Here is a 19,919-nt window from a genome sequence, read left to right as displayed (position 1 = left end):
ATCATTATCAAATATGCACAAGTCCATTTTTGTTTCTACTGTAGATTTAAAGATTCATGATGCTGATGAAAAAAATACCCAAATCCAATCTTAACCCTTGAGCTCCATCATAATTACAGCAATTTTTAAAGCTAAGCAAAATGTTTCTTGAGTGTGAAAAAGAGAAAACAATCATTTGTCTCTGTGACTATAACCTATGTTTCCTGAAATCATTTAATTCAAACATGTACATCAGAAATTGCAAGTCAACCGAGCAAATAGTTTGAAGCGTATGATTCCAGTAGTGTTTTCAGTGCTCTATAACCTTTAACACTTTGCTCTTTGAATATAACTGGTCAATGTTTTTCAGGACTTACATTTATTGAGGTAAAGACAGATGAATAAATAAACAAAATTGCTTATATAGGCTGTGAGTGTAGTCAGGGACAAGGTCAAGTTTGGAAAAATCATTTGTCAGACTGACACAATCTATCTGGAAGCACATTAGTCCACAGTTTACTAAATTTAATATTACGATTTCTTTTTCTTTTATAAAATACTTTTTTACTTTTAGTCATACAATTTGATCATTAATGTCTCTGATATTATAAACAAACCTTGATGAATGTTTGATTCTGTACTATCTGATAATAATGAATTGATACTTGGTCTCTTTAAACTGTTGGCTCTCTTTAGTATGGCTGATACCGTTCTACAGTACAGTGATTTGGAAAATGAATCTCGTGTAGCATTTGCCTAGTAAATATAAGGTACAATGAGAACAACAAAATACACATGATGAAGTGTAACATTAATTGTCTTCACACTCAATTTAAATTTACACTTGAAAGTAATCTGAAGTGGTGAGATAGAATTTTGCACATGACATATGCTTTTTATTACAATCTTAAATGACTAGGATAATCAGTTTTCCTATCAAAGGTCAATAGTTCTCTCTGGACACTTAAGTTTACTCCAAAAATAAAAACTGAGTACCATGAAATAGCCAATATGAAATGAAAATGACATTAAATACCAATCAATCATTCTATGCAATGTATTGTACATATCATAAAATCATTTTGAATAACTTCATTATCTTCTGTCTATATGGTCTTGTAAAATTCTGACCACTTATTTGAATTCTATTTTGTCTAAGCTATACTGACTGTATTAACATCCGCCAATGATTTACAAACTTGTCCTCTAGTATTTCTTGTCTTTGTAGTAAAACCTCTGTATAAGGCTACACCAGACACTCCCAGTAAGGCTGCTACAGCTTTTATTTCTACAGCATAAAAGGAGATTATGTCAATAATTTTTTTTAATTTTAATTGTGGTTATGATAAAGTCTTGCCTGAATTTTTTTAGCTGTCATCACAATTTTGAGGTCATCTCTTTCATTTTTGTTTTGTTTCTGAAGTACAGATTATTTTACATATTTCAAAATTCTTTCAGACATTTTGTAGCTCATTTCTTATTGCAACTTACTTTTTTTATAAACATAAACCATACAGGTGTTTGTCAATTTTCTTAAATGAGGTTAATTCTATATTTCATTTTATCAAGCGCTAAAAATATAAAATACAAGGTGTTCAACTCAGCTCAGCTAGGATCTAGTATAATTATTTTAAAGACACAAAAATAACTGTCTGTCCAAAGCAGTCAGCTGTTTTAAAAAAATGTTAAATAACTAGAGGAAGATTGGATGTAATTCAGATAATTTATTGTTTGGATACCGTCTCACAGGAATATAAATGGTTAATGCTATGATAGTTTGAGAAAAATTAATAGAAAAATATGCATTTTCCTGAATTATTTTAATTTGTTGTTTGATTGTTCAGACTCCCTACAAAATTAATATAATATGACACTTCACATATAGCATTTTAGTATTTTAACTTTTGCCTTTTAAATCTACGTTCTTTAAGAAATTTTAGAATCAATGATAAGTATATAAAAAAAATAATACCATTATTGCCAACAATATCCAGCTCCAATCCTGTCCCTTCAACAAACTCCACGTTCCCTAACAACAATACAGCAGCAAATATCCTCATAACATCAGAGAATGGTATACCAAGAACTGACAGACAAAGCTAAAACAAAATATAGATAAATTAGAACCTAATAACAAAACAGCAGCAAATATCCTCATTATATCAGAGAAAGTTATACCAAGAACTCACAGGCAAAGCTAAAACAAAATATAGATAAATTAGAACATAGTTCTATATTACATGTAATATAACATTCTACTTAAAGATTCTCAAAAACTCATGTGTACACAATTGAATTTAAATGAAACATTTGCACTGTCAACTGAAAAATTATTTGACTTCCACTGCTGAAATAGTTAAGTGAACAACTTATATATAATAAAAAAAAGTTATCTGTTCCTTTTGTCATTCATTGTCTAAACCTGTTTTATCCTTACTCAGTCATTCACGATCAGTCTTAAGATGTAAAGTCTGAAAAGAGTGGACCAGAATATTTTTTAAATTTCTAACGAGAACATGTTTTTCAGTTGACCCGATGTTTCTCATTCCTTAAATTTATGTTAGCCATTTGATATACCCACAGTTTCTAAAGGTGAGTATATGGAATAGAAATGTCTATCTGACCATTGTAATTATTTGCACATATCAGAATATTTAGATTAGAGATGAAATCAGTCCTTTTTTTCCAAAACATTCATTAGAAAGAGGGTACGATGTTCAGTTGATTATTACCTGAAAAAGTTAATAGTATGTTACTGTGTGTTCTGGCTTAAGGTATTTTTTTTTATAAAATGTTTACTGCTATTAGAAGGATTGTTCCTAAATTGTGGCCTAATGTGGAGTGCACGTTTTTTTCACATTGTTGTCAAATTTAATGAGACAAACCTATTTATATAACTACCTGTAAACAAATCTTTGCATATCACATAAGAAAAGACGTTCTCTTTGAATATAGTGAATATTACATGCATATTTATAGATATTCTTCAATAAGTGGAAATACTAATTTCCTTCTTTTAACTTTTACAATAATCCAGCATCACTGCCTATCTTTTTAATAAGATTTACAATAATGTTCACAACTTACTTTCCATGAATCAAATCTAGATTTATCTTCCATGTCATTAAAATCTGTATTTCCACAACTCAGATATCTCAAATTATGTACAGAATGTCCTGTCAGGTGTAACTTAGCTGTGAAGAGAAAATGATTTATATAAAACAGTGGTACAGACAAATTCATTTATAATCAAATGCATCATTAAAACTGATTCAACAGAATGTATAAAATGATTTCCTGGAGCATATTGAACAAGAGGCTGTCACAACGACAGCAAACCGGATTTATTAATATTTATTTGTGTCCTGGCAATATCACAAGAGCCATTACTGATGAATGTTGGAAGTGAAAATCGTCAATATCAAATTTAACCTCCATTTTGTCATCAGTATCAACATCTTAAAATTTGAAAAGCTTAGATTGAATGGTTCATGAGTAAATGCAACAACGTGAATGGAAACGCCATTTCACAATCTTTCAAGAACCATAACTCCTAAACAGTAAAAGTCAAAATCGTCATTATTGAACTTGACCTCTAATTTGCCATCAGTAACAACATATAAAAATTTCAAAAGCTTTGGTTGAATGGTTCATGAGAAAATGCACGGACACGACTGGAAACACCCTTTTTCAATCTTTCAAGAACCATAACTCCTGAACGGTAAAAGTCAAAATCGTCATTATTGAACTTGACCTCCATTTTGTCATCAGTAACAACATATTAAAATTTGGGAAGCTTAGGTAGAACAGTTCATGCGTAAATGCACGGACACGACTGGAAACTCCATTTTTCAATCTTTCAAGAACCATAACTCCTGAACGGTAAAAGTCAAAATCGCCATTATTGAACTTGACCTCCATTTTGTCATCAGTAACAACATATTAAAATTTGGGAAGCTTAGGTAGAACAGTTCATGCGTAAAAGCACGGACACGACTGGAAACTCCATTTTTCAATCTTTCAAGAACCATAACTCCTGAACGGTAAAAGTCAAAATCGCCATTATTGAACTTGACCTTCATATAGTTGTCAGTAACAACATATTAAAATTTTAAAAGCTTTGGTTGAACGGTTCATGAGTTAATGCACGGACAACATTTGATTGCCGCCCGCCCGCCCGCCCGACCGCTAGTCCGACTGCCCACCCGCCCGACCGACCGCCCAAATCAATAACCGACATTTTTGTCACAAAAATCCGGTTAAAAATTCAAAGTTTAGACAAGGTAGTATTGGTAGGTATCTGAGTGATCCATAAGTGTTAACAAGTTACAACTCAACACTGTCAAGCTGCTTACCAAATATGAAGTCATTCTCTAGTGAAATTTCTTAAAAGGAGCAAGGTGAACAGACGGATGAAAATACAGACAAGAAGATTGCAAGATAGCCCCAACTGAAGGATATAATATTGAGTTTTATGCGGGATAGTATCTTGTGACAGGATCCCTGAAAGGGATATTAGACCAATAGCATGATATTGATAAACAATAGTCTGAATTTTCAATGAAACATTTAGTTAATAAATAATGTTTCTTAAAAATATAATTTTACCCTTTTCCTCTGCAGAAAGACCAGATAACATTTGGTAGAATATGTGGTAGTTCTTCTCAAATCTTTGTATACTGCACACTCTTGACTGAAAAAAACAGTAATAAGTTTTATAATGTATTTGTTTTCTGGAAATTGCAGATGAAGGAATAACATTAGGTTATATAAATTCTAAATTAAGAAAGAAGGTGCATTAATAATAGTATCCTATAAAATAAACAAAAAAAAATTCAGACAATTAAGTGTCTTTTTACACATGAATTGCAAAAATCAAACCATAAATGCCTTCAAAACATTTTTTGTATAAAACATTTAGTAAAAAATTGTAGATGATGAAGTTTTAATTGCATAACGCTGTAACTGATTGATGGTTAGATGGTTTTAAATGTTTGTCCTTTGAATGAGAAAAATCGTACAAGAAATATTAATAGACTAATTAATATTACCCTATCGAGCAGGTATGCATGAACTTTAGTACGATAGATTGCAGCATCAGTAAGAAAGTTCTCCACAAACATTCCCTGAAAAAAAAACCAAGTTTTCATATCAAAGGTTGCTTTTTTTACATATCAGTATATAAGGACCTTTGAAGATTAGATGTTGCTCATGGCAGTTATTTTGAAGTCGCTGTTTTAAATTGAAACATCCAAACATTTTATCAACTATTCATGAATAAAATGTAGAATAAAAAGGTGAAATTTTGGTTTGCAGCATCAACCAAATAAATTCTACTATGACTTGTTTATGATTAGATCTGGCTCTCAACATGAAATTTAATATTAATCTTTCTTCATATGAGTAGAACTTAATTTGAGCACTGAAAATCAAATCTTCTCTGAATTGTAGATTCTAAGAAAGAACAGACCATCAATACTTAATGTCCTCTCTTTAACTTTTGCTGTATGAACAGATTCTGTACATTCATTTTCTATTCCAAATTAAGCACTTCTATTTAAAAAGTCTAATAGTTACAGAAAATTACAATGTGTAATAATTGTGCATGACAAAGAAAACATGTATGATCTAATGACTTACTGCTCTACTACATTCAGGATTAGTAATGGTAGCAGCACTGGTTAAGGACCTCAGCACTGTTAGTGTGGCTGACAGGTGTTTGAAGGCATCAGTCTCGGGTCCTCCACCTGCTATGTCAAACAGTTGTCGTAGTAACTGCATAGCACAATGTGTTTTACCACTTCCACTCTCACCACTGGATAATACAACTTATATATTAAGAAATAATTTCTATGTTTGTTTCAATCATATTTAATTGAGTAACTTAAAATTTGTCAATACGGGTAGTTAAATGAATCTACTGGAGAGGAAAATAATGCTTTTAACACAAAGCTTGATTCATAATTCAATCATGAAACAAAACACTATTGCTTATCTAGCAAAATCCTTAATTTACTAATTTGTTATAACAGAAACCAATGATATTTTCAAATCGGGTATTTCTGGTTATCAACTTTTTTCAACACATGGTTTTGTATTACACTTCATTTCAATTGAGTTTCTATGTATTAAATGAATTAAGAGTTTTGTTTTCTGCATGGTTGACTGGTTGTTGCTTTCTCATTTTATAAATTTTAGTAAATGTGTTGCTAATTTTCACAATCATGCTTTTTTCAAATTTATTTGTTCAGTGTATGTTCACTTGTGTTAATATGTCTTTTGATTGAGTTAAGCCACTTCAATTGATATGTTATAGTGTGTATTTCTTTGTTGTGATGTAAATCTATTGTTGCAGATAAGGGTGAAGGTTGCTACCTATCAAAACGTTTAAACCGACTGTATTTTTTGCACCTGCTTAAGTCAGGAATCTGATATTAAGTAGTTGTCATTTGCTAATGTGGTTCATAAGTGTTTCTTGTTTCTTGTTTTTTTTATAGATTAGACAATTGGTTTTCCTGTTTGAATGGTTTTACACTAGTTATTTTTGGGGCCCTTTATAGCTTGATGTTCGGTGTGGGCCAAGGCTGTGTGTTGAAGACCGTACTTTGATCTATAATGGTTTACTTCTACAAATTGTGACTTGGATGGAGAGTTGTCTCATTGGAATTAATAGCACATCTTCTTATATCTATTTGTCTTTTAGATCTTCTTGTCTCTCAATTACCATTTACTTCATGTTAGTTATCACCATACCTTACAATGACTGCCTGTGAATGACCATTTTCTGAGTGTTGTGACACAGCCTCTCTAATCATACGTTTCATCATCAGTGATGGTTGACTATCTGGATCAACCATGACTTTATATGACGGTTTGTGTCGATTACAATTAACTGATACTATTACTGGTCCTATTTTGTTCTGAAAAATATTTTATTATGAGAATGTAAAAAACATGAACAATAAAACAACCTTATTCCAGTTTATATGTACCAAGAACTTTCAGTCTTTTCTTTTTTATTGTTTTAATAATCAGGTTACAGAGACTATTCAATACAGATATCAAGTCAGCACCATAGGGTTTTGATATCATTTCATGCAACATTTACCCCAAAACAGGTCATTTATTAAAGCAGCCTTCATATTCAAATTAAAAATTACAGCATATGATAAGGCTCAGATTCACCTTATAGAATAATGAAAACATCATGTTATAGATTTCAAGCAAACAATCAAACCAAAAAAGAATCTATAGATAAAAGCCATCTTTTCTAAAACCATCAAAATTGGTTCCAATAAAATTATATAACCCCATGTTATTTGGCTATATAGTCAATGTACCAAATCAGATGTTAAACTTCAAATGACTAAATCTGATGTTAAACTTTAAATTACTCATACTATCATTTGTATAAAAGTTTTAATGATGATGTGAAAAACAACATAAAACAACAAACAACATCAGTATTGTATAAACTAACCATTAAAGTTCTTATAATGTCAATATACTTCATAATATTTAAAACCCTGGTTTAGGAGTTTTTGTAAGTAGTTATGATACATTGACACCTAATTATTACAGACATTTGTCTACCTCAATGAATGATATAAAAACATCTCAACATCTTAACAAAATTACAAAAACCACTGAAGCACAGTTGTAACCAAAAGACATATTTCATCCATAATCCTCTTAAATTGTTTACAACAACTATTTTCTTTAAATACTTAAATTGCTTAAGATTTAAATTCATGTGGATACTTTCCGATATATTTAGGACAAAAAGCTACAAACTAGATGTTCTCCTGGCAAAAAAGGACAATCATAATTCAAATAAAATAAAAATCCACAGCATTGTGTCTAAACATACCCCTTCTTTGTTCTTTTTTCTTTAAAGTAAAAGATGAGATACATAAGATTAGGTTGTTCAGGTTTTCAAACATCTTAGTTCCAAATTCTTAAATTTCCCTTAAGTTATGAAAAAAAATTGATGACTGCCATGTGTTATAACTGTAATTCTTAACTGCGAGCATAAATATTTCGTATTGACTTTAATATTGTTCATTGATATTCACCAACATAGGCCACATGTATGTATCTTATAATATACATGTGGGAGTAATAAATCAATTGTATAAAACAACCAGTAAAATATATCTGTACATATGTCATTAGCAGCCACAACTTTTTGTCAATGAAAAATAAAGCAATTAAAAGTTGTTATTTAATATATTAAACATGTTAAACTTGTTTCTACTCTTCTTAAAATCTACTATCAAATTTTAAATCATACAAAAGAAAAAAATCAGGAAATTATTGAGATTAATAAAATGAGATCATCAATAATGTGATTGATAAACATGAATGATTTATGATTGATCATATATTGACAAGTTTCCTGCAATTTAATGGTAAAAATCTCTATATTATCATTGTATAATTCTACTCTGTAACCATAAACTCATGATCACTTTGTAATAATGCAAAAAAATATACAATATATACATAAAGGGAAATTTTTCCACAAATTGACAAATGGCTAAAGTCATAATAGTTCAAATTAAAGAACCTTAGTGAGCACGCTCACATACCCCACGTCCCCACATTGTCATTGGAGAAATTAAATAAGTATAAGAAAAAAAAATTGTATAAGAAAAAATACTGAATAATAATTTCCTGTCAATATACACATCTACATAGTATGTCCTTATTATCTACAAAATTTCATGAAATTCTGTTGTGTGTTTTCAGAGGAGTTGAGATGACAAACTGTTGCAGAAGTACAATGAAGCAAATAAGTTCAAAGGGCATAACTCCTAGAAAAAAAATTGAATCGTAATTTCCTGTTGATATGCACAACTACATAGTATGTCCTTATTATCTGAAAAGGTTTCGTGAAATTCTGTTGTGTGGTTTGAGAGGAGTTGCTATGACAAACTGTTGCAGTAGTACATTAAAGTAAATAAGTTCAAAGGGGCGTAACTCCTAGAAAAAAAATTGAATCGCAATTTCCCGTCGATATGCACAACTACATAGTATGTCCTTATTATCTGAAAAGGTTTCGTGAAATTCTGTTGTGTGGTTTGAGAGGAGTTGCGATGACAAACTGTTGCAGTAGTACATTAAAGTAAATAAGTTCAAAGGGGCGTAACTCCTAGAAAAAAAATTGAATCGCAATTTCCCGTTGATATGCACAACTACATAGTATGTCCTTATTATCTGAAAAGGTTTCGTGAAATTCTGTTGTGTGGTTTGAGAGGAGTTGCGATGACAAGAAACAGGACTGACGGACTGACGGACGGACGGGTCAAAATCATTATACCTTCCGCAACTTCGTTGCATGGGGTATAATTATTTGTGTGTTCTTTACATTGGAAGATTTCATTAAAAACAGGAATGTGTCAATAGTACAAAGATGCCCACTTGCACTATCATTTTCTATGTTCAGTGTACTGTGAGATTGGGGTCAAAACTCTAATTTGGCATTAAAATTAGAAAAATCATACCATAGGGAACATATGTACTAAGTTTCAAGTTGATTGGACTTAAATTTCATCAAAAAATACCTTGACCAAAAACTTGAAACAAAACTGCAACCTGAAGAGGGACAGATGGATGAATGGATGAACGAATGGATGGACGAACAGCATATGAACACACTGACCGAAAAAAGATAATGCCCCTAACTAAGTGGTGCATAAAAATGAGTATTACATCAATGAGACAGCAATCCAAGAACACACAAATCAAAAAAACATCTAGGGTTAAAATATAGCTTTCAGCAATAGATAGCCGTCTTCCTAAATGTGTTCACCATATAATAGAATAGGTCCACAGGCTTGAAATAGGCCTTTTTTTTTAATCTGAACAAAGACTCAAACTTTTGAACTAAATAGTTGTGATACATGTATTCAACTAAATTACTTCTTTTTGGCCTTCGATTTTTTATATTAAGTTATATGAATGACTCCTTCACCAATCCATGCATTATTTGTTTAGTAACATCAGATACAGAAAATAGTTGTTTCTATGGATTCAATAAAATGGTAAACATAACATTTTCAATCATAGGTTTTGAGCAACATCTCTAAAATATGGTTTTGGAGTCTCAAACATATTTTTTAAAGAGAGATTTGTTTTATATAGCAATAAGTTCACTGTTGGATATTTTAGTGAACAAGCTATTTATATTTTGCAAATGGAGAATATTCACCGATACTTATGCAACTGTTGTTCTCATATCCCAGAATCAGTTCACTGATATTATAAGCCAGAGTTTACTTTTAAATGTCAATGAAATAACTGTCTTTTAATTTCAATTCCTCTAAATTCAATCTAATTATGTTATAATTCAGTATAATACTCTGATCTCTGATTTACATCAGAACAGATAACCACCAATAATGATCTTCTAATAAAAAAAAAGACATTAATTCAAAACCACACACAGAAATTAAAGGATTATAACAAAGATTTTTTTAACAGAATGAGGCATGTCTATTTCAGATAACTTATGACAAAGTCCTTTCAGCAAAATTTTGAATGTAATTCAATAGAAGAAAAGTTGTGTTTATTTTCTTTCCATTAGATCATAATTACATTAGTTGACCATTATTTATTTATTTTTAATAGTTCTACATCACTGAGTGTAAATTAAAATTCCTTCCAATAAATAGATGGTCATTCTAGTAGCATTATTATCCTTTTAAAAGAGATTAACTGTAAAACTATGCCTCATGATGGATTTCTATTTTTCTTTTCATTTCTAAACTGAAAATATCAAATTTAAATAATTTTCATTTATTTTTCTATACAGGTTTCCCTTTTTTAAGATTATAAGTATTAAGTTCTGTTTTTCTTAACCTCTATCTCTATTTACCAGTCATTAGATCACCATTCAATGTCATAACATCCAACATTAGGTGGTCTAGTAATCATAGATATCCCATGATGTACAAGACTGTAGAAATTTGAATATTAAATGGTCATAACTTTTCAATAACCTATCAAAACCCAAATTGTCCTATTTTGTTGATTGATTATTGGTTGCTTAATGTCCAGTGGCAAATATTTCATGCATGTTCAGGATGGTGCCCTATTCAAGGGCTATAACATTGTGTAAAGTTTCATAGATTTTGTTAGTAATAACTTCAATATGATAACATTTGGAAACTTTGAAAAGTCGAACTCAGATGGATATCATTTCAACAGAATGACTGATTGATTATTTCATGTTTTATTTACAGTGTAAAATATTTCATGCATATTCTTCAACAATAAATCCAAAAATGTTATATAAAGTGAAAATGTGAATTGACACAGTAAAAAGTATTGCAAGAGGTCCCCCAAAGACCCTGAAATAGTTAATACAAGAGTACTTTACTGCAGAGAGCATGGCATGTCCCATATTGAGACATCATACTTGACATTTCAATTCTATTCAGACTTTACTTGGTGTTGTATTTTACACCAAACACACCAAACTGATGTCTCCACAGCATGGGTCTAACTACTTAATGGGAAAAGGTCCCACCAACTACCATTCTTTACTTCATTCATCCATATGGTATCTTTCATAAGAAAATAGTAAATTAGACAAAATCCTTGTTAAACTACATCTAGAAACCTTACAAATATAATTATTCAAACAATGAAGGCAATATTACTATGTCTGCCAAAATTGAAATCTTGAACAGTAAATGTGAAGTCTGAAATTTTCAAATTAGTACTCTATTATCAATAACTGACAGACGTGAAGATCTCATGCAATCATACTATTCTGAGCAGTTGTTAAAAAAATAAATAATTCTATAGCATCAGATGTGCTCATTTCAATAAAGTTGCCAAAATCACCTATATATGAGGCTCCTTCATTCTGTATTTTTTAAAAAGCTTGTACATTTTCTTTACTGGGGTTTACTGTATAGCACTTATGCTACATGGACCATTTTACATCTGATCACACAAAATATCAAGTGAGTAATCCCATTTTTTTATGGTTAAAAAAATTATCTGTCAATATAACGAAAATCAGGTTTTTCACACATTTATTGAATGTATGCCAATTAAAATGATTACCTATTTTTCAGTCTACAGTTCAAGGGAAATTCGACATATTTGTAAACAATTACCTGATATAAATGTGAATAAAAGCGAGCCTGAAGGCACCTGACCACTGTATCTTCTGTCATTGGACCCACTAAATGTGTCAGATCTTCTATACAGGAATACACACTCATATCTACAGCACTTCTTTGGTCTGTAAAAGATAATTCAGAAATAATTCATATAGAACAAGCAAACTATTTTAAATATTCGAAATAAATTAATATTTTTGTCCATGTCACTGCAGTGGTTAGCCACAAAATAAAAACGTACTGACATTTGTCAATCTTTTATTTTTGTTCTAAAAATTAATCTTTGATTGTAAAAAAAGCTATTAAAGTCAATAAACAGGAATCACGTCAACTGTTTGTGTTGAATACTAAAAATATGCATGGATATTGCAAAGGAATCAGGATACAGCTTTTTTTTTTTAAAGTACATTAACTGGCCGAGGAACTCTGAATTCCCTTACCAACTGTGCAAGGGCTGTATAGCCAGTCAAAGTTGTTAAAAACTTCCATCGTCGTTGGATTCCTGTGTAAACCTTTGACCTCCAACATGTATACTTAACTGGAACTCCCTTCTTATAAAATTAGTAGTCAGAAGTGAAGTGAAATTTGGAAAGCCTACTTCATGGATATTAGCATAGTTAGAACTAGCATATTTCAACAAGATTACACCAAGCCCCAACAAACACCTCAAACGTGTGTGTTAGTATACATTTTACAATAAAATATACTACAGTTTCAAGCAGCTACAACCTACACATTTTAAGAAGAATTATATCCATAAATAAATCCTAAAGAGTTCCTACATTGCTAATTCATTTGATTCAAATCTTGAAACACCAGCATAGCTCAGTGAAATGATCCCACCCCAAAGTTCTGAACATGTTAAAATTCTTCCATCAATGTTCTCACTCTGGTAGATGATTGTCTCACTTGCAATATAATGCTTCATTTCCTGATTTTTATATTGATAGCAGGGTAACTCAGTTGCTTGTGCTGTGTGGGTGCAGTCAAATGTGTCCCCATGCTTATGGTGTATCGGTATGTCCTTACATTTCACAATTTTGGGTCATTTGCTAGTGAGAGAGCTGTCTTCCAATTTTCTGTGGCTGGATATTTTTCTCATTGAGAATCATACCATGTCTCCTTATTGTTCACAAGTTACATGTAGAATTGAAGATACAACATTACCATGCAAGTGTAATTGCAAAACAAGATGGGCTCTTAACAGGCCCAAAAAGTAAAAGTTAAAAGTGACCAGAATATCCTATCCATATGGACATCTGTATATTAGAACATAACAATGTCTACTTTCTTGAATTTTGTGAAGATACATAAAACAATTCAAAATGGACAAATCTATAAACTAGAGCATTCAAGCAACATGTATTATACTCTGCACATTAGAATTTAACAATGTACTTTATTAGTTTCCCTATAACCCTTACAACATTGTTAACTGAGTTTGTTTATAGATTACCTGAATCATATATGCATACCTTCCAGTGAGTATAAGTAATCCAAATAATGGGAGAAAACAATTCAATGAGTTGAAGTATTAAATCATTATAACAAAAAATAGTTTCAACCTGTACATTTCAAATGCAATTTTTCTGCAATTTCAGAATCAAAAGTTCTTGTAAACTAGCTAAATATATAGGTATTTGTAAAAATAGATTTTATTATACAAAAGGTGGGAATTCAATGATTGAGGGCCAATTTGAATGTCAGAAAATGTCAAAAATGTTCATTCAAAAAGTATGTTATAAATAAAATATGGAAGGACCTGTAACTATTAATAAAAATAAATTTCCACTTACTGATAATGAGGAATATATTGTAAAATCTAAATTTGATTTTGATTTAATGCTTGAGAAATGAAAGCTGTTACTGTCCGACTAAGTTTTGCCAATCAAAAATAAATTATTGGGATATGTTAACCGTAGGAAGGGATTTACGTATAACATAAACATACATCATAGTAAGTAAAAGGACATTTCAACACTCACATTATGTAAATTCAAGTCAAACAACCTGATTTCACATGCCAGATTTTCTCTTGGATTGGTTCGTAGAAATATTTGCACAGTAAACTACATTTACGAATAAATTGTAGTAATATATGTACTTGATGAATGTACTTGGTTGCTTTAAATCCAGTGGCAAACATTTCATGCATGTTCAGGCTGGTGTACATGAAGGAAATACTGGTCCTATTTTAGATCAATGCAAACAGATATCAAAAGTGTTTATAGCATACAATCAAAAGAAATGTTATGTAATGCTAAAAGTTGAGTACTGCTTTGAGGTTTAAAACCATAAATATAGAAATAGTGTTGTATGTAAGGTACATTAGTGAGCCTCTTACAAGTTACTACTTATCAAAGGCTCTTATAAAGTGCAACATCTCTTAGTGTTGCTACTTATCAAAAGCCCTCATAAAGTGCCACATCTCTTAGTGTTAATCCTTAATAATGATTTTTATTGTCAGAGCCTAACTTTCCATAAAAGCCTTATTTTCAGTTCAGAAGCAGTTAGACTTAATAAGTTCAACTTTTCCAGATCATAACATATAAACTGTATATTTCAAAAGGTTTCAAAACTGAAAGTAATTTCCCTCATGTTAGTTTAATACAAAATTGTATGCAATTATTTCAATTATCTCCTTTAATTCTTTAAAAAAATCAAAATGGCCTTAAGGTGGATCCCTACAGATATAGCAAATTTTTTTTCACCATTGAATTTTTCTTAAAATTTGCATACATATACTATGCAATGGCCTCTATGAAAATTTGAGTTAAAAATAGTATGTCACCAGACTCGTTTCCATGGTAACGGTCACCAAAGTTGGTACATCACGTGTATGCATAAATACATACCTGATGTAGAAACTCTGGATTTTTTTCAAGCCTTTGACAGTATTTTGAAGGGTTTGTTCTTCATTTATTACAAAACTATTATTTAAAATGTAAATAAAACACAAATAATGGCAGTTTTATTCATTTTCATTGATTTCGTCTCTAATTTCATCAACACTGCTCCACAAAAAAAAACACAGATTTTGTTAAAAATTTCTATTTTTCTTAAATTTCCAAAAAAATGGTCCAATGAATATTTTTTTAAATTTGACATAAGATGGTCATAACAATGAGCTTTAAAAAGAAATTAAAAAAAATATGGGTCACCAGACTATTTTTTGCACGAAAAATGTTTTTGTGACCCCTAACGAAACAGTGATCAACAGCAGTTTTTTGTACATCTTTCATCATCGGTGATCAAAGTGTGACATATGTTGTCATATCCTTTGTTAAACTAACACAGAATAATACAGTTTCACAAGGCAATCAAATGAGAACAATTTTTTGGTTTCTATGAACAACGGTTACCATGGCAACAGGACATGAAGTTGGAAAATTCAAGTTTTTGCATTGTTCTGATGTGCAAGATTAACAACCTAACAGACAATGGCAGATCAAATACCATGATTTCAGACCAACAACACATGGCTTCTATGTAAATGTAAACAAATATTATGATACATTGTAATGCAGCTTATATTAGCATTACTGTGGTCTTAAATGAGCAAAATAGATTACTCAGAAGTTAGCGAAAATCACCAAATATATTTTTTTTTAAATTATCGATTCATAGGTAACAGTCATGCAAGTAAATGGATTAAAAAAGACTTTGTCACCTTTTCCACAATTAATGATTTAAGTTTGATGAAGCATAATGATAATACATTATATATTTCAGTTGTCATAGTAACATAACCAAAAAATGATGAAATTATAACTTTTTCAAAGGTTTTTCAACTTTCTTTATTTTGAATGCCTCAATAATCAAGCAAACATATAACTGTTATATTTACAAATGTGTAAATAGTTTACTCCTCTGATTCAGTCAAGTACTTATTGATAGTCATAGCATTATTAGAGTTCACTGTGTTCTCAGTCAAAATTATCAATCCTTCCATATTGAATAGTACATGTTGCTCCCAGTCAGATATAGCATATTACTATTAGTGGCAATTCTTTTCTTTCAAAATCTTTGTTTTCTGGTTATCTGTTTGCCTCTCTAATTTCTTATTCATACTTTCCCAAATTTTCTACGTAAATTTTCCAGGGGAACATTCTGTTGCTGCATTTACCTGAAAGTTCAATTTATTTATTTGTAATGAAAAGGTGTAATATATACTAATAAACTACTAAATCTATATAATATTTCAGTGAGTGCAAAATCAATCCAATCATGCATTACAACATCAATTTAAAAAGATTATATTATACCTGACTAACAAAGGTACTCATTAAGAGTTTTATAATATGATATATGGCCAGGTTTTTGAAGTGATTGCAATAATTAGGTCAGCTGATGGGTATGCATTTTATATTGCTTTTGCATATGATGGCCATCCTTTTTAGTGGTTTTTGTTTTGTGAACAATGGCAATTTGGAATGCAATAATTGACAATATAAATGATATAGGGAGCATTATAGGGTCCAATGCAAATAAATTCAAGGTATACATGTATATTAAATAGGTGTGACCTTTACCATATATGTGTACCTTAAATCAAAACAGTTGAACTGTTCTTTTTGGTAAAAATTTACATATATACAGCATGTGACCAAGTTTGAAATAAACATAAGTTATCTACATCACATAGTTATCTTCATTGTCAGAATTGTGGCACATAAGAACCAGTGGCAGTCTTGATAATATACTTTGTATTTAAATTATAAAATAAAGTACAAATCAATAGTGTAAAATGTGGATCACTGTGACCTTCTTTTGCCTGGAAGCTGAGTTACTTACTGAGACTCTGAGAGTGTATATATAAGTTTGCATGATCTGACACCTTTTAGTTGCTGAGATATACATTTGTTGTATATGAAATTGGATGTTTAATGTAACCAAAGTCAGTGAAGTGGAAAATGTAGGTCAGTGACATCTGTGTACAAGTTTACATGATCCTACATTTTATAGTTGAGTCTACTAAATATATTGTCCAAAAAGAAATGTTATAAATGCCTGCAAAACACCATTATCAGATTAAAAAGTCTCAAATGGAACCTAAGTTTTTTTTCAAAGGTAACTACATGTAATTATCCTAAAATGTATGTATTTACCATTGACAGTCATCCTTCATTTTTCTACAAAACTGCTGCTAATAACCTGCTGTTAAATGATGACCATGAGACCTACAATTGATAACAAATATAACAAAAATTAAATAAGTAAATTAATATAATCAGATAATATAGGATTCATAAAAAGTGAGAGTTTTATATTACTTTTTATCAATGTTGGTTGTTCAATATCAAAATAGTGAAAATAATGATAAAAAAAGCCATATTCCATAAAATAACAAGAGCATTGCTAAGTATGGCATCCTCTCACCATAGAAGACTGTTGCTTTCACATGGGTGTTTAGAATCTACAATGTCCACTTTCACCTTGACATTTGGGAATATCTTTTCTATTAATAAAGTTAAAGTCTAAATTCTTTAAATTTACCTGTATTACTTTCATAGTTTCAACCAGTACCAAACATTTGCAATTCTGCAACATAACTAGCTTCAACCTAATGAAAAAAAGTGATAACAAATATATATAAATGAAAGTGCATGCAGTGTTCAAATACTATAGCTAAAACATATTACATTTAAAATTAACTGGAAACTCAGGCTGTTAACAATGAAATTTGTAATAATAATATGTATAAAGGCTTTCAAAACCAAATAGGTTTCATTAAATTTGTTGAAATTATACATTAATATAGATTTCATTTAATAAATTATACATATGTAACTAATTCTAGTTCAATATTTTTGTTGAAACAAATTCTGTCATGTTCTATACATGAAAGTCTTCAAGTATATATAACAATGCTTTACCACAAAATTGATTTGAAATATTGACCCTAAACTTGAAATTATTACCAAGATCTGTTAATTCATTTTTATGACTGCTTAAGTGCAAATATGAATATAATTATGGTCCTCATTATACTTTATATCTACTTAGGAAAATTTATGAATTATATGACTAAAGGTTTAATTACCTTCCAATTATTCATTAAATTAACCATGTTTAAAACTGTTTCTTCTTTTGAATTTATTTACAGGATTCTTTTGCAACTGCAAATATTTTCTTTCCAGTTTAATTCTCCTTTTTCTTTAAGTATGGCTGATGAATTCACAGACAGTACATTCAATCCATTAAGGAAATTGTTGAAATGTGTGGCACAAATTCCTGCATGTATCATTCCTGAAAAATATGATATGAAATGTCAGTCTGCACATGTATTGGTTAATTAGATAAACTATAAACTATTTAGACTTGAGTTCATAATTTTATTTGGAATATACAATTGATTTTTTCAATTTATATTTATATATTATGATTGTGAATTCATGTTTACCTTTATTCTTATAGATCACAGACTCACATTTATTTCTAATAATGTGGAATGAGGGTGGGTGCCCCCCTTCTTAATTTTCTTTTTTGCCTTCATGCATTATCCTGCATTCTACACATCATTCTAAATGACTAAATATGTAAGGTTTCCGACCACTTGGTCTCTGATCACATGCAAAAGATGACTTAATATGAAAATTCTGATTATAAAATAAAGAAAACTAATATTTTGAGTTTGTAAAACATTATTTTTGTGAATGAATCATTGTGACTGCAATTGTTTACTTTTTCAATTCTAATTTTATTTATGGTTATATAATTGCTATCAAATAAGTATTTACAAAATAATCCTCTCCTTTTGGATGCAAAACTAAAAAGCCCCTTATGTATAGATGTCTTTGTGTACATTGCAAAAATGATAAATAACTTCCAGGGGCAAAATTCCAGAAAAATTACTAAGTCCAGCTTCATAAAAAATTTGGGCAGCACTTCCCCTCAAAATAAAGCTTTTTACCCTCAAACCACATAAACCCCAGACCATAATAGAGGGGATTTAAAGAAAGAAAAAGAGAGGTGTGGGGCAGGTTCATTTATTCAAGACATGAAACCATACACCTTCTCCAACCAGTAAAATGTGTAAAGTCTAAAGAGAATATATAATAAAGAGAAAATTAAACTCTCTTACCATGTGCAGCTTTTGAATTGATAACAAATCCACCAGTCCCATTTTCCCCCTCGTTTCTACACTGTCACACATGATATGCAGGTTACATGCACTGCAGCTACAACGATATGGTATGGACAAAATGCTCCACAGCCTCCACCTCCTGGTCCAAGCCTTGAAGGTCGTATTTCCGTTCACAGACAGTATCCGCAGGGGACAGTTTTGCATCTTAACAAACATATTCTGCGCTAGGTGATCATCAGAGCTAGCCGTCGACCTTCTTTCCAGGTTCCGTCAAACGAAACATCACTGTCTGTGATCGGACGCCGAATTTCTCCAACTCTCAAAAACTTATATGATATGATATTATAAGTTGAGAATCATTTAAGACTGTGTGAACTTTCAGGCTGAAGCTATTCATATTCTTTATTTTTAAAGAACGCATGCATTTATCCTTTATGATAAACCTTCCTTTCTTCTGAGCGATGAGCTGTAACTTGGAAGTTGTTTACACACGTTGACAACAGACGACATCGGAACTGTTACCGTGACCTAGATATACAGGCGATATATCCTAAATTTTTAAACGGGAACCAGTTTTACATCAGTAAAATGTTGTTATCTCCCTTAGTATCGGAAGTCACCTTAAACCATGGTACAAGATTTTCATGTTAACTATAGCAAAAGTGTAAATTGAGTTTGTGTACCAGACTGAAGCATCATCTACTGTTTGTTTATAG

General features: G+C 30.7%; 1 protein-coding gene and 1 long non-coding RNA gene across 4 annotated transcripts in view; both read right to left on the bottom strand.

Annotated features, from left to right (window-relative positions):
• The window catches only part of LOC139487846 (unconventional myosin-VIIa-like), a 43,379-nt gene that overhangs the window by 10,890 nt on the left and 12,570 nt on the right, over positions 1 to 19,919 (bottom strand). For all 3 annotated transcript variants that reach the window (XM_071273006.1, XM_071273007.1, XM_071273008.1), the window contains 9 exons: positions 12,111 to 12,238; positions 6,733 to 6,899; positions 5,620 to 5,794; positions 5,031 to 5,105; positions 4,588 to 4,672; positions 3,067 to 3,173; positions 1,952 to 2,078; positions 1,149 to 1,267; positions 597 to 735 (listed from right to left, as the gene is read on the bottom strand). In XM_071273006.1, the coding sequence (XP_071129107.1) occupies positions 597 to 735; positions 1,149 to 1,267; positions 1,952 to 2,078; positions 3,067 to 3,173; positions 4,588 to 4,672; positions 5,031 to 5,105; positions 5,620 to 5,794; positions 6,733 to 6,899; positions 12,111 to 12,238 (1,122 nt within the window). The remainder of the gene's footprint in view (positions 1 to 596; positions 736 to 1,148; positions 1,268 to 1,951; positions 2,079 to 3,066; positions 3,174 to 4,587; positions 4,673 to 5,030; positions 5,106 to 5,619; positions 5,795 to 6,732; positions 6,900 to 12,110; positions 12,239 to 19,919) is intronic.
• On the bottom strand, positions 15,889 to 19,673 carry LOC139487843 (uncharacterized). Its single transcript, XR_011655884.1, has 5 exons — positions 19,201 to 19,673; positions 18,160 to 18,365; positions 17,613 to 17,679; positions 17,225 to 17,296; positions 15,889 to 16,242 (listed from the first exon to the last, which is right to left on the bottom strand). It is a non-coding gene; the product is annotated as an uncharacterized lncRNA (long non-coding RNA).

The sequence above is a fragment of the Mytilus edulis genome, chromosome 9, assembly GCF_963676685.1.
Source record: "Mytilus edulis chromosome 9, xbMytEdul2.2, whole genome shotgun sequence".
Lineage (NCBI taxonomy): Eukaryota > Metazoa > Mollusca > Bivalvia > Mytilida > Mytilidae > Mytilus > Mytilus edulis.
This window is presented reverse-complemented; position numbering and strand designations above follow the sequence as displayed.